At 41.8% G+C, this 14,875-nt stretch overlaps 1 protein-coding gene across 1 annotated transcript; it reads left to right on the forward strand.

Moving 5' to 3' along the window:
- Positions 1-867: 867 nt before the first annotated feature.
- On the forward strand, positions 868-13,285 carry LOC149279425 (glutamate--cysteine ligase regulatory subunit-like). Its single transcript, XM_089501204.1, has 7 exons — positions 868-993; positions 2,896-2,961; positions 6,357-6,441; positions 6,906-6,962; positions 11,649-11,851; positions 12,759-12,873; positions 13,101-13,285. The coding sequence occupies exons 1-7, from the start codon at positions 868-870 to the stop codon at positions 13,283-13,285; spliced, it is 837 nt and encodes a 278-aa protein (XP_089357330.1).
- The last annotated feature ends 1,590 nt before the right edge of the window (positions 13,286-14,875 follow it).

Here is a 14,875-nt window from a genome sequence, read left to right on the forward strand (position 1 = left end):
GTATACCCTTTAGTATGTGTGCACGTTAGTATGTATACCCTTTAGTATGTGTGCGCGTTAGTATGTATACCCTTTAGTATGTGTGCACGTTAGTATGTATACCCTTTAGTATGTGTGCGCATTAGTATGTATACAACTCTTCCAAATGAGGCGCACATCCACATAGGGGAAAAAGAGATTTTTTACAAACAATAGTGGGACTCTGTATGCAAATGAGGCTTAGCAGTACTGCACGTAAGTAGTGACCTCACATTTCCAAGGACATAAATGAGCTCATCATAAAATCTTCTTTAATTCTTCATAGCTAAAAAATATAAAAACACAGCAGCAATGGCACAGTATCACTCGGTCATGTGGATAAGGCAAAGTATTGCACTTACAACAGATGAAGTGTACAAAAGCGTGCACAAGGTAATCAGCATTAAACCAGGCACAGGAAAGTCCACCGTCCGGCAGCAGGAACTTCCCAATATATCCCGCTCTCTATAGCCCCTGAGGTACAGCACCGATACATTAGTAATAACAGTGCGACAGCCTTTCCTGTAGGAAGCAGAGTAAGAGCAGCCTGCAGTGTGCACTCCCGGCGCCAGGTGGCGCTGCTCGCTCACGCTGTGGCCGGCGGTGTTGTGAGTCGGTGCGCGGCGCACATGTCGCGGGGCTCGGGACCGGCTGTGCGCGGGGAGCCGGTGAGTCACTGTTACACAGCACTTTTGCTTCGCTTCTGTACTTCTGCCAAGTCATCGCATTGGTTTAATACGAGCATCCCAGCCGCCTGAGCTTCAGACGACAGGCGGGGAGCGGAGGTGAGACGGGCTGCTGCTGCTACGACGACGACGACGACGACGACATAACCCGAGTTACTACGCCATGGAGACCGACAGCAGTGAAGCCCGAAGCATGCTGGACAAGGCGGACACCCTCTACCTGCAGACCGGTAACATGATGAACTGGGGCCGCCTGAAGAAGAAGTGCCCGACGGCTTCCAGCGAGGAGGTAATTTAACCCTCTGGTGTCTGCGGAAATATATATAATGTATAATGTACATTGTGCTATACCCCGCACGGTAATACTGACAGTGGCCTCTAGGGTGTCTGCCTCAGACTATATATATATATATATATATATATATATATATATATATATATAGATAGATAGATAATGATTATTGGCATTTATGAGTGTATTATTCCTCATTGTTTTACAGCAATGACTACAGAGCTGACTGTAAATGAAGTGGTAATAAGTACCTAGCACACAAGAGCTTACAATCTAAAGGAAGAGGGGTAACTGCGATGGTTATTGGGGGTTAGGGACAAGTCACCCCTTGGCTGCCGCAACATGACACTGAAAGGCATATATGAGATACGTACGAAATCAAATATCTTTTATATAGCGCCAAAAATGTTCTCAGCGCTTATCACAGAGAAACTCAGCCAGAAAAATGACCAGAATGAACACGTCGGTCGCGTCTGGCAGCCGCTAGGAAGTGGAACTTGCAGCGATATTATTTGTCGAAAACGGAGGTAACGTATATACGGACGGCGTAGGCGACCGGCGGAAACGGGTTAGTTCTCCCTGTCAGGAAGCTTTATGACACCAAAAGTCACTTAAACTAATGGTTTATTGTCCCTGGCAGTCCCACTAAAGAAGAATGGGTATTAAAGATCAGTTTAAATATTTTCACGAGCGCTAGTGCTGTGATCTTGCCGCGCTTCTCACATTATAGATCTCGATTTGCCGACTTAAAGGGATGGTGTAAGGTGCCTGACATCACAATACGGGAAGAATGAATATTAAAGAGAAGCTGCAGTCTTATTTCTGCAGCTTCCCACCTCTTCTGTGGTCTGACATTTCTCGCCACTGATTGGCTGCTTGATGCGCTCCCATTGGAATCAGTGGGAACGTTTATCCCGCGAGAAGACTGGCGGTAAGTAGCGGTGCGGGAGATCTGGTCGGCCAGATGCGTCCCCTCCATGTAGAGAAGCCGGGGGGCAGGGAAGGGGCAAATACATGCCGTTACCACATGCACCAAAAAAGATCTTTAAAAAGAAACAATCCATAGGTTATATATAACGGTGTATATGTGACGTAATGGGTGCCTATGGGCAGTATATACATTTTGCCGCAGAATGGGGATTTAGGTTTTATGTACAAACCTGACAAATATTTATGTATATATGACACGCTTTATAGCATTATCTTGACCTTTTTATTTACAACCCCAATCATTGCTACACTTTTTCCCCACAAGACCTCCGTAAAGCATTTTATAAATTGTCACAATTGGAGAATACCAACATTTTTTCGATACTTTTTTTCATTGCCACATCTTCATGCGTAAGCCCGTAGGTTTTAGGCGGTTGTATTTCTGGTTGATGTTTTGACATATAATTGTAAAATTTCATCAGCCATAAACAGTCACGCACATTACCTTTTTTTAGTATAATTATTGATCCCCTGATGAAGCAATGATGGTGGCGAAACGCGTCGGGGTTAGATAATTCTACAGGGAAGAATGCTGCTTTAATCCAGCGTTTCCCACCTAGGGCTGGCTACATGGTGCGGTATCAGTACTATAGACTTGAGTTTCCCGATGTCGGGCTGATAATCTTTTTAGGTGAATCGGTACCCACTAGCTGTGGGGATTCTTCTATAACCAATACAATGCATTGATGCTTACTCGATCCATAGTAAAATATTCTACGTTATGCATATCGCGTCGCTTATTTGTTTGCATGCTGGTTTATAAATGGTGTTTCTCATTTTCTTTATCTAGTTTAATTAAAACTTCCGTTTTATTTTAGGTAGGATTTTGGTGTTTTTTGGGGGTAGATTGTATATTAATGCTGCAGCTTTTCTTGATTGCAATATAATGTGCTGTCTCTGTCTTTTCAGCTGCTGGATTGCATCAGAGCAACTCTGAACGAATGGAGCTCAAAACTCACTCCGGAGCTCGCACGGGTAAGTGTATTGCCGAAGAAGCCAGCGCGGAATTTCCTCTGTTATATTAATGTGGTGATAACATCGCACAGGTTACGCTATGTGAGCTATCACGTGTGCATGAAAGTAACAATACAAGAGACCGAGTCTGTTATTAATGCAGCCGGCTAAGTAACGGTGAAATTCCTCTTACGGGATGAACGGCAGGGAGCAAGAAAATCAAATCTTTGCTGCTTACGTCTATATCGCTGACTTAAGCTTCTTATTACCGTTTGGTTTTTGAGCACGAAACAGAACATGGTTCTTAAATACTGTATTGGCCCGAATATAGGCCGCACTCCCCCCCACACACACTTTAAGTCTTTAAAGTGGGGGTGCAGTCTATATTCCGGGTCTGACGCCCGGGTCATGCAGTTCTGGGCGCCAGGCAGGCAGCAAAATTAGGATACAGATCCCCCGCAGTGGTGCAGGGGACCTGCATCCTACGCTCAGACAGCCTCCCCTGCCAGCACTTTCCACGGGGGGTAATGCCGGCACGGGAGGTTGTCTAAGCGCATCACGCAGACGTTCACCGGCAGCAGCGATGCACGTAAACAACCTCCGCTGCCGGCACGTCTGCACGATGTGCTTTAACAATCTCCCTTGCCAGGAATTCCCACGAGGGGAGTCCCGGCAAAGGGAGATTGTTAAAGCACATCGTGCAGACGTGCCGGCAGAGGAGGTCGTTTACGCTCGCATCGCCGCAGCCGGTGACTGTCCGCACGATGCGTTTTACCTCTGCCCCCAAGACTTACCAGAGCAGACTCCCGGGTGTCTTGCGTGGCCGGCGGGGGACATCTACGCAATATGCGTATACAACTTCCGGTGCCGGCACATCTGCTGAGTGCCGGCACCAGAAGTTGTATACGCGTATATAAAGGATGATGGTGAAGGTCACGTTAAATCCAGCAATTTGTTTCAAGCATTGACGGTATTACAAAATGAACAGTTGTGTCTCTCCTTTTTTTTCTTTTGTGTTCGTTGTTATCTCATGGATAGAAGGACCCACAGGTTGCTCATGCTGTGCGGGGTGTTGGGATTTGAATACATTAGGAGAGCACACTACCCAGTCCTAATGCCTCTGTATGCACGTCCCGCATTATGCTGATATACGCAGAAGAACCACCTGTGTTTACCAGGAACCCGCAGCAGCCGCTGGGAAAAAAAAAATTGTTCAAACCTGAAATTCTTCTTGTTTACTTACAATAAGCACAAAAAAACAGACATGGCTCACTGATGACTAGGGGGAAATTTACGGTTATTCTAAATATTATAGATATAACAGGGCTTTTGCCATTTTAGACATATATCTCTACCCCCCCCCCCCAAATGTCTGTTTCTCATGATCAAATGCAAAGAGAGATCTGGAAACAGAGGAAAATAATGGTGTATGGACTGAAATCCATGTGACTATTGGCACTATTGTCGCCTGTATATGGGGGGGGGTTGACATGTAGGAGGACAAATACCTGAATGTTTAACTCTGGAAAGAGGTCGTACTGTCCAAATAGGCTCTGATTATAAATTCTGTCCTTGGCCTTCTCTGGAGAATGATTAAGGTCCAAATCCCTTTATTGTGGTCACTGATTCACCCGGTAGGTACCCTTTTCCAAGTTAATGATTATGGTAAAAATAATGTTGTGTCCAGAGGAAAATGAGCGCATCTGATGGTGTCTTCCCACGTTATATGAAAAACCAAGGATAGCTTCTAAAAGACACAGGTCTTCAGCAACATGCCATTTATCGTATTACCTGAACGCCACCTATTTTCCTTCTGCATCCATCGCGGACGTGGGGTTTGTTTTTTGAGGTGTTATTGTGTAACTTGTATGCGTTCTTCTATTTGAAGTTAGTAAAAAAAAAAAACAAAAAAAAAAAACTGAGTTATTTGACCCCCTATTTCCAACTTTCTTAGGGGCCCCAATACACATTTATTACCTGCAGTTGACTCCCCAGTCCCTACATGGTGAGCGGTATATCGATATTCTAGGTTAAAACGTTATCGTTGAGGATATTGCTGTATGGGGGCCTATTTGTTATCTCCTGGTCGAAACATGGGGCGATTCCCAGCTATGTTTATAAAGGATATCCGTAGAGACTGTTCTGTTAATAGTGTGGGTCGTTGGCGTTAAGCCGATCAGTGGTTTTTATTACGGTTATGGCTGTATGGTACCTTCACACTGATTGTATACTTGGGGGAGGCAGTGGTCTCGGCAGGGTTATATAGTTAGTTGGATTTGTATGCCGTAGACTATGGCACGCAGTCTTTGGCCAGAGAAGCATGTCGCTGATCTGTAACTGGGCTTTTGTTTCAGGCCAGACAGTTGTTTTTGCAGAGGCCAGACCTGTCATTCTGTGTTAGTGGACAGGAACAAACTCTGATATCCAATTCACATAGCATTTCAAATATTCATCGGGCACAGATAACTTTATTTAATCATAATTGGTCTTGGATTAATTGAATTGATCTTGATTTTTTTTATATTACTTGATCTCCTAGTTGAGGCTGTGCTTATGGAATATATTTTAAGATACTTGCTTTTTGCGGGATAGATCGATACGGATAGCTGTGTTTTGTCAGATGGCATTGGGCTGGCATCTGCCCCGTTGGCGGGCTGACTGGCTGTATAGAGGTAATGCACAGCCTATCACTGTTTAGATGATGATGTCTTCAGACTCATATGAATCCACATATTGGAAGAGATAAATCGTATATGTCGATCAGGACAACATAGGGAACTGGCAGTAAAACACTGCAAAGACTGCTGCTTCACCATGACAGTGAGGACAAGCTGGGTTTCCCACGGATTCCCCGTGTCCTTACATCTCTTCCCTGTTTTGCCATTTGAGCGCTAGTGGTGGCTGGGAGTGTTTATGCCGAGGAGTCACAAAGTATTTAGAACAATATGAAAAGTTACAAACCATGGCTTCCTTTCCAACACTGAGAGCTCGAATACATCACACGGGTACAGCGACTTAGTGTAGGCCCCCTGGGGCACAGAGGATCCCCAAACGTTGTGTCCATAGAGCATCATGATGCTGGTGTCGCTGCTAACATACAGTATGTTGTATTTAACAGATGGAAGATACTCGGCAGTATTTTATCTTTTACTTGCTTGTACAGAAATGGCACCTTACGTGTTTACTAAACATAACTGCATACATGTTCGCTTTTTGTATAGCTCCGCCATATGTGGAATGATATTAAGACGGCCAGAAGTGAACCCACCTACCTACTCGCTCCATTTGGGACTTTCAGTAATATAATCTAATATTTAATATAATAATATAAAGCCGCAGGGTCTTGAAGTTAGCGGAGAGCCGAACCTAAATGAAAACGGAGGCTTTGCATTAAGAAAGCTTTTCTTTCTCGCCAGGACTCGCCGCGTACTCTGGAATGCTCTGTGTCTCCAATTATAGAAGCCATAAACCCAGAAGAGAGAGAAGAAATGAAAGTATCTGGTCAGTACATAGCACCTAAAATCACGCACCTGTCAATTTTCATGTCATTTCATGAATATTATTTAAATCTACTATTTGAATAATATGAATTTACACTTGGCAGAGACACTAAGACCTCTTGCACTATTTTCGTTTACCGCGTGACCTGTACTCACTATTTACAGTGTAAATAGACATGAAATTCGTTTGAGCCAATTCTTTACCCTGTACGTGTCTTTACTCTCTTATTCTGCAAAATCTATTAAGGTCATTTGGGGTGAGTTTGCACTGAGGGCACTCCAGGGGCAGTAAGGAGCAGCAGTCGTCGGGAGGGATCTAGGTGCCGGCAGCCCTGTTTAGAGCGGTCAGAGTAGATCAGTCTAGTGTGTACTGCCTACCGGTTTATGGTGGCCTAATTTTATGTTTCATGCATGTTTTCTATTTTATTGTAAATATTAAAAAATCTCTCTGTTTCTTTTCTGTAGCTAAACTGTTTGTTCTGGGATCAAACCTGTCATCAATTTCACACGCTGCAGATATGGGTAAGAGCACCAACCAACACTTCAATATCTGTAAATTCGTTGTGCAGATCAATAGGTAGAGTGGGCATTACAATTGTATTAACCGTGCATATCACAGAGCTTGACACCTCCTGGTTTAGCATACACCATAGAATTTTATGGCAGATAAGAACCATTCATTTTCTTGATTTAAAGACTAAACTCTTAATCAGTCCTTGGTCTTGTCTTAGATTCAGGCAGCTTTATGCCTATCCTATGCCTGTTTAAATTCTCTCACTGTATTAGCTTCTGCTTTGAGGCTGTTCCACTTATCCACCACTCTCTCAGTAAAGAAAATCTTCCTTACGTTACATCTGAATGTTTTGGGGGTTTTTTTAAGCTTCCGCAAATCGGTGCCATGAGTGTTCACTAAATTAGCAATTTTTGCGACTGGGGCCCTGTTTTGTTTGTGTTCCTAATACAGTATATCTTAAGGACCCCCCCAACTTCAATGCCCTGCAAACTGCTTTATGCAACACTCTGCATGGCATGTGATGATGATGGACAGGTCACAGAAGGAGAGTAGATTGGAGTATGGAAAGGTGCTATGCAGTGCCCGTGTATACACACATGCACAGACAACCTCGTATTGCTGCCGGATAGACTGGCAGCCGGTGGGAAAGGAATTGCGCAGCATTTCCCAATGGGAACCATTGAGTCTCTCAAATAGCAACTACTTGAGAGTGTTTCTACGCTCACTGGGAAGCAAGAAGATGCTAAGCTCGCAAGAGCAGAGACCTCTTTCTTCTGTCCAGTGTGTCTTAACGTGTGATAATGGGATTGAAAAGATCTGGCCTTTTAAACCGGTCTGAGAGTAGACTGTCATGCCTCGTTCTAGGCGTTATTAACTAGATGCTAAATGCGCAGGCGTGACCTTGTTTGCCCTCCATGAAATTGTAAAACAGCGTACATTGTACACAAGCATTAATTTGGCACATGTCATTACACCAGCACGGCTAGTTACTGCACCTAACTGATTAGCCAACATATGTGAAAACTGTATAGAAGCAAACATTCTGCAACCCTGCCCGTGGCCGCAGTGCTTGCTTTATCGTATCGTCAGAGGAAGGGGTTAAACAATTGACAGATGATGAATATACTTATGAAAGTGGCCACATTCAAGTAGTTCAACCACAAAACATTTAAAAGGGACATGCAACATTTCACACGGTAAATGTGACCGTTCCCTGCTGTTCGTAGCTTTTATGTATAAAAGATACGGGGTTTTTTGCCTGAATGCTCCTATCTGATAGAAGGGTGGGTTTCTTATTGCATTAGTTTGGTGATATGTGGCGCAGGTTTCTGTAAAATAAATTCTATTCCATTTGTTCTCGCACATGTACCAGCCTTGAGAAAATAGTGCTTTTATCTTGGGTCCTGGCACGGCTGCCGTGACTGCTTTCTTAGTTACGGTTAGACTTTGTTAGATCACATTTCTGTGTGGCGGCCAGGGGGGAGTACACTGAAAGCTTGTCCTTATCTGACTTCCACTGAGAGCCGCAGCCGGGGCGCTCGCATCTGGTTTTTGAACTTGTGCTCCCGAACTGTGTTTAACCCCTTAAGGACCGGGCTCATTTTTCGTTTTGTACCCTGTGGGACCGAGGCTGTTTTGACACTTTTGTGGTGCTTGTGTTCAGCTGTAATTTTCTCCTCACATAAGTTATATATTGTTTTTTTCAGGACAAGATGGGCTTTCTTCAGATACCATTATTTTGATCGTATCATCTTATTTACTATAAAAAAAATTAAAAAAACATGGTGAAAAATTGAAAAAAAACCACATTTTATGACTTTTATTTGAAAAATCTTTTACTCACCTAAAAAAGCAAGTAAAAAAACTAGCTAAATAGATTCTACTACTTGTCCTGAGTTTAGAAATACCCAATGTTTTTATGTTTTTTTGCTGTTTTTTGTAAGTTATAGGGCAATAAGTACAAGCAGCGTTTTATGATTTCCAAATCTTTTTTAACAAATCTGGTCAGTCTGCCTCCATCTCCTCTTTGGAACATCTTTGAAGCCGGTTAACTCAATTTAACCCATTCAAACCATATATTTTTGAAAACTAGACACCCCAGGGTATTCCAAATGCTGTTATTTTAACCCTTTCCATGCACCAATTATAGAACTACACTTTGTCAAACTTTGTAATGGTAATTTTTTTTATTTTTTTTTTCCACACAAATTGTACTTTAGTTATAGATATACAGGTCCTGGTATATGCCACTGTCAAACAACACCCCAATGTGTGTTCAGGAACATCTCCTGAGTGCAGTGATACCCGACATGCATGGGTTTGTCGGGTTGTTTCAGATTTAAAATGCCACATTTGGGAAGTGCGCTTTTTTTCTCCATTTTGGTCAGTCTGTACCTATGCCCTATCTTTGAGCTCGGCCACTCCAATTTACCCCATCAGCCATTTTTTTATATATTAGACACCCCTTGGGTATTTGAAGTGCTTTTATTTTAACTCTTTGTTGAGATTTTTGAGAAATTTTAGCACTTGCTCAAAATAATAAACTTTATTTTTTAATTTTATTTTATTTTTTTTATACTTTTTTTATATTTTTTTTTACACATTTTGCTGGTACTGGATGGTTCATCTAGTGACATCACTGCATAATTATTTTTAAATGTTAGCACATTTTTTTTTAATTTTTTTTTCCATTTTTTATTTATTTTTATTTTTTTTGAATATTTTACTAATCACATAGTGATTAGAAAGCTGGGCTCCATTGACTTGCATGGTTGAATGCAGTACCTGTATTCAACCAGCAAGTGGAGCCAGTTCTCTAGAGGGTCTGGAGACCCTCTAGCGAACTTTTTCGTCTTTATTGTTTTATTTCCCGGGCCGCCGCCATCTTGCTTGATGGCGAAGATCACCGGCAGCGGCGGCTGTGACCGCTCTCCGGAGCGGTCACAGCCCACCCAGAGGTAAGTGTTTGGTGTCGCTGGATGCCTCCTGATCGAGGCATTCCAGCGACACCATTTAAGTTTAGGAGGCGATCGTTGATCGCCTCCTAACCGCTTTTAAAATGTATGGCGGCTGTTGACGCCCCGGGGAGGGGCCAGACATGGCCCCCGATGCCGATCTCGGCCTTGCTGAATGCCTCGACATCGAGGCATTGCAGCAAGGCCGTTTAAGCGAAGAAAGTGATCCTTGATCACTTTCTAAGCTTATTTAATTTTTTGACGGTTCAGGACCGTCAAAGGTCATTTAGTGACCTTCTTGTTATGACGGTCCTGAACCGGCAAAGGTCGCGAAGGGGTTAACTAAATCTACATGCGGACTTTCAGTAATTCAGACTAGAAAACTAGCGGTGACCAGCTGTCTTTCACATTAAAACATCTAGCACCCAAACAGCTGATCACAAATCTTAGCCTTTAGGCACCTTCTGTGGCTGAGATGACAGCGCATGGTTTTGCGATTTGTTGTGCGTTCTTCTGACAGTAGAACGTTTGGTGATCTGACGAGGTCCGCTCACAGGTCAGGTCCATCAGAGGGAGTTAAGATGGCTTTCCTCGTTACGGCTGGTGTGCAGGAGCTTGTTCCTTCTCCGCATTTGGTGGGCAGCCACACTAATCGAGAGTTCCTGGCACGCATTTAATCGCACAACACGGCAAATGTGGGGTCAGGCAGAAAATGTACAAAAACAAATCGTCCAAATTATTATTTTTTTTATTCAATTATGGGTAGGAAGAGGTGGAAACAACATAACAATATATCACCCTAAGCAAGCCTTTTGATTTAGGAACCAACCCTTCCTGTTATTTGAATACATTGTCTCATTTTATATTGTTTATTGCTTTTATTTAACGGTTTAGGGATTAGAGGGGAAAGTTACTGTATATGTTTCCCAAAGGCCTTAAACCTCTGCTTGGACCGTGGAGTGTTCATGATCCGATTCAATGAAGATATATTTAGTTTTTGTTTTAACACAGCATCCAAAAAAGGCCCTTGATACAGTTTGATTCACTGAACCAATAAAACTACACGTTCATGAAGTTGCAACTGAATTAACACAGGTTATATATCTATATAATAATACACAATCATAATATACAATTATATATATTTTTTTATAAAATATTTTTATCATGCACTAGTTCTTCATTTGCTTTCTTGGTCATAATGAGGAAGCCTATCATCCATCCTAGTCGACAACCATATCGATGATATTTAGGTTTTTAATCGTGGTTTACGTGTGTTTGTTAAAGTTGTTATTCTAAACAGAGGTCTAATTAATAGACGACGATGGCCCAAAGGCAATACTCAGACGTATATTCTGCACAGTATGCGGCTTTGTATATTCTACGTGACTGCTCCTGGTAAAAGGGAGATCTACTCTTTCCATGATAAACCCCTCAAGGTTTCATCTAACTGCATGAATGCCCAATTATTACCCCATGGGTAGCAATGACCCAATGTACATGTATTGGGGTATACTGAAAATCCCTGCCACTAAAACAAATCCATCACGTTTGATGTGCTCTGCAATGGTGGTAGTAGTAGTAGTAGTAGTAGTAAAGAAACATCTACACCACAGTGTTTTTCCTGCTGCTGTTAGTGTTAACTCAAAACTAGATAGCAAGTCATAGCAGTTAATTGTCTGGCTTATTGCTGCTGCGCTGATAATCCTCTCCTCGCATGTTATTCATTGTTTCCCCCAGCTTGTACCACCCTCGGCGTCACCCAGTTGGATTCCGTGATCATTGCAACACCCCCACTGGAAGACGGAGTCAGCCTTTCCTTGGAGAATTTACAGCCTTACTGGCATGAGCTGGAAAGTCTTGTTCGGGACAAGAAAGTAGTTGCTATAGGAACGTCGGATTTAGATAAGCCTCTCTTGGAACAGCTTTACCTTTCGGCACAGGTGAGGTTCTGTATGAAGAAAGAAGGAGATGCTGCACCCATCCTCACTCGTATAAAGGGACATACATGCTTATAAATAGAGATTGGCACAGTGTTTAAGATTGTTAAGATGTTTGTATTGCCATTTCTAGCCATCCATTGAATCTGAAACCATTTTGTAGGGTGTGTGTACAACATCTAACTTACTCTAAAACACGTATACTTGTAATACCGGTTCACATAACTTTGACTTTCCCTGGCGGTGGTGGAGACTTATAGAAACAGGAGTGTAGTGTTGTGAATTTCATTTAGCCAGGCTTGGGTTTTTTGGTTCTTGGCAGTGAAAACATCTTGGGTGATGTCAATCTTTCCATTGTGCCAAAAATCCCATCTGATTTGTTTAGGTATGGAGATTAGGAATACAAGTAATTAAAAAAAAAAAAAAGTTTGGGAACAAAATCAAATTACCGCTGCACCGCAGATCACCTTAAACAGCCCAAACAGCCGGATATCCATTCTAGCCATATATATATATATATATATATATATATATATATATGTGTGTGTATGTGTATATATGTGTGTGTGTGTGTGTGTGTGTATATATATATATATATATATATATATATAACATCGCCAAGTAACCAAACCACATAAACACACCATATAATTTAGTATGGAATGTATATCGTATATAGCTTCTTAATGTGGTACTCGCTGTGTTTTCAGGTGTACTTGCTCTATAGGTATTATCCTCTGGGTTTTTATAGGTCCCCTAAGATCCTTAAACCTCAGCATTTCTTATTTTCGGGATCTTGTTAGCACAGGTTGATCTGTCATGGTTCTCTCCATAGGCTTTTATTATACATATATATCTCTATTTCAGCCACTCAGCGTATCTTTTAGCCACGGTTTTCCTTTTTCGGCAGGTAAAGCCTAGCAGTAACCAGGTGAATCTCGCATCCTGCTGCATAATGCCGCCTGATCTTACAGCTTTTGCCAAGCAGTTTGATATCCAGTTACTAACTCACAGTGACCCTAAAGGTAAGCGGCTGCCGTTTTTTAACATTGTATGTGACGGTTACTTGTTGCAAGCAATCACCTTTCCTTAGACACTTGTGGGTGAAACCACAAGTCAAGCTGCGTTATCACACCACATACAAAGAATATTTACCACTCTGTTTTACTTGTTATTCTTGAAGCACGTGAATTCTTACCCCAAACTGACGTCAATTTTCTTTCTCTATATGCTTCGTCTTTTAACAACTCAGATCTGTTGTCGGAAGAATCTTTCCAAGAAGCTCTGAGAGAAAGCATTCCGGATTGTCAAGTCAGTGACTGGTCACCAATGTGGATCCTCCGATATTCTGTCATTGTGAAGACCCGCGGGATTATTAAATCAAAAGGTTATATTTTACAAGCGAACAGGAAGGTCCCGTCTATCAACAGCCTTTGAGGTCTCATCCCACCGGTTACCACTTTTTAGCTGTGCACAACCGTTCCGTTGCATGTTATCCGAAGACCAAAATTAGTCTGATTACCTGTTGGCCAGCATGATGTTTACACAACAAGTCATGTTATGACAATGAAGAGTTTAACCTGCTGTAGGAGAATTTAATTTAATTTGGCAGTATGTGACTGTTGTAAGAAGTATATATTCTGAGGATCAGACTTTTCGACACGCTGAGGGGCCTCTCTTTTCTGTAAAATATATTTTGTATGTCGGAGGCCGCCAGTAATCCACTTTCAGAATTATGTCATTGAGATTTCTTAACCCAGCGTATACTGAATTGGAGTGGACTTCATAATTATCCTGTTTTGCGGAGTTTTACATGGGCCAGTACAGTTATGAAGCAGATAATTTAAACAAAACATTTATTTAAATCCACGGATTTGGAAGCGATTTACTATTTTGTGTATGTTAACGGATAAAAAATATTGCAGTGATACAATTGCTTATATTTTCTGAAAATATTTTTTTTGTACTGTTTGCTTGTTAATTACCCATCATTATCATAATTTTTGAATAAGTTGTACACTGAAGTTCTAATTGTATACAGGTTGTGATGGCAGCGTCTGCTTTGAAAAGTCCTGAAAACATATTTTTTCATCAGCAAGTTACGCACGTAAACACAAATTATCCTATCCACATTTAACCCCTTCAATCCCAGGGGTTTTTGGTACCTCAAAGCCCAGAGCAATTTTGCCATTTTTGGGGTATGTCGGTTTAGCGATGATTCTCTGTTCCTGTGAATAGTGTACCCATGTAAACTATATATTGTTTTTTCAAGGAGAGATAGAGCTTTCGTTTGATACCATAGTTGGATGATTAGCTGAAAATTTAGAATGAGAAATTTAGTAAAAACTAGAAAATATTAGAAAAATAAACAATTTTTTTTTTTTTTTACATTTTCCCTCTGAATCCTCACAAAATTAGGTAAAGTGATGGAAAATCCCCTCCAAGTTTATCAATTCAGGTGTCCTGATTTCAGAAATAACTAATTTATATAGATTTTCCAAACTTTCCCAGCACCAGGGAGCATACTATTAGGTGTACAATTTTGTATAATTTTTATGCCTATGGCTTAACGGGTTTGGGGGTTGTGAACGGGGGCAGAAGGGTTATACTGGCTAGACCATTACACAGTAATGGTAAGAGGTCCTCCTAGGGACCTCCTGAACATGCCAGTGATGTCACAGTGACATCACAGCTCATATTATAATTTTTTTTAGTATTTATATTATTATTTTAATGATTTATTTAATATTATTTTTAAATCACTAACCGTTTTTTTTTCCCCAGCTTTCCTGTTTCAGGACGGGAGGGGGAGTGAGAGAGATGGTTTCTCACTCCCCTGCCCGCAATCCCCCTGCACCGATCACACTGTGATCTCTATGCAGGTCCTCACAGACCTGCATAGAGATCGTAGCGTCTCTGTGCCTCATCGGAGGGCAGGATATCCCTGCAGGGGATATCCTGTCCTCCGATGACCTTCCGGGTTACGACAGCAGTGACGCAACCCGGAAGGGAATGTTTACAGTGTAA

This window comes from Sceloporus occidentalis, unplaced genomic scaffold (assembly GCF_023333645.1).
Source record: "Sceloporus occidentalis isolate IW3139 unplaced genomic scaffold, rSceOcc1.0.p SCAF_166, whole genome shotgun sequence".
Taxonomy (NCBI): domain Eukaryota; kingdom Metazoa; phylum Chordata; class Lepidosauria; order Squamata; family Phrynosomatidae; genus Sceloporus; species Sceloporus occidentalis.

Coding starts and splice junctions, on each gene's coding strand:
- LOC149279425 (XM_089501204.1), top strand. CDS start 868: ATGGAGACCGACAGCAGTGAAGCCCGAAGCATGCTGGACAAGGCGGAC. Junction 11,852..12,758: donor AGCTTTACCTTTCGGCACAG/GTGAGGTTCTGT, acceptor CTTTTTCGGCAG/GTAAAGCCTAGCAGTAACCA. Junction 12,874..13,100: donor AACTCACAGTGACCCTAAAG/GTAAGCGGCTGC, acceptor TTAACAACTCAG/ATCTGTTGTCGGAAGAATCT.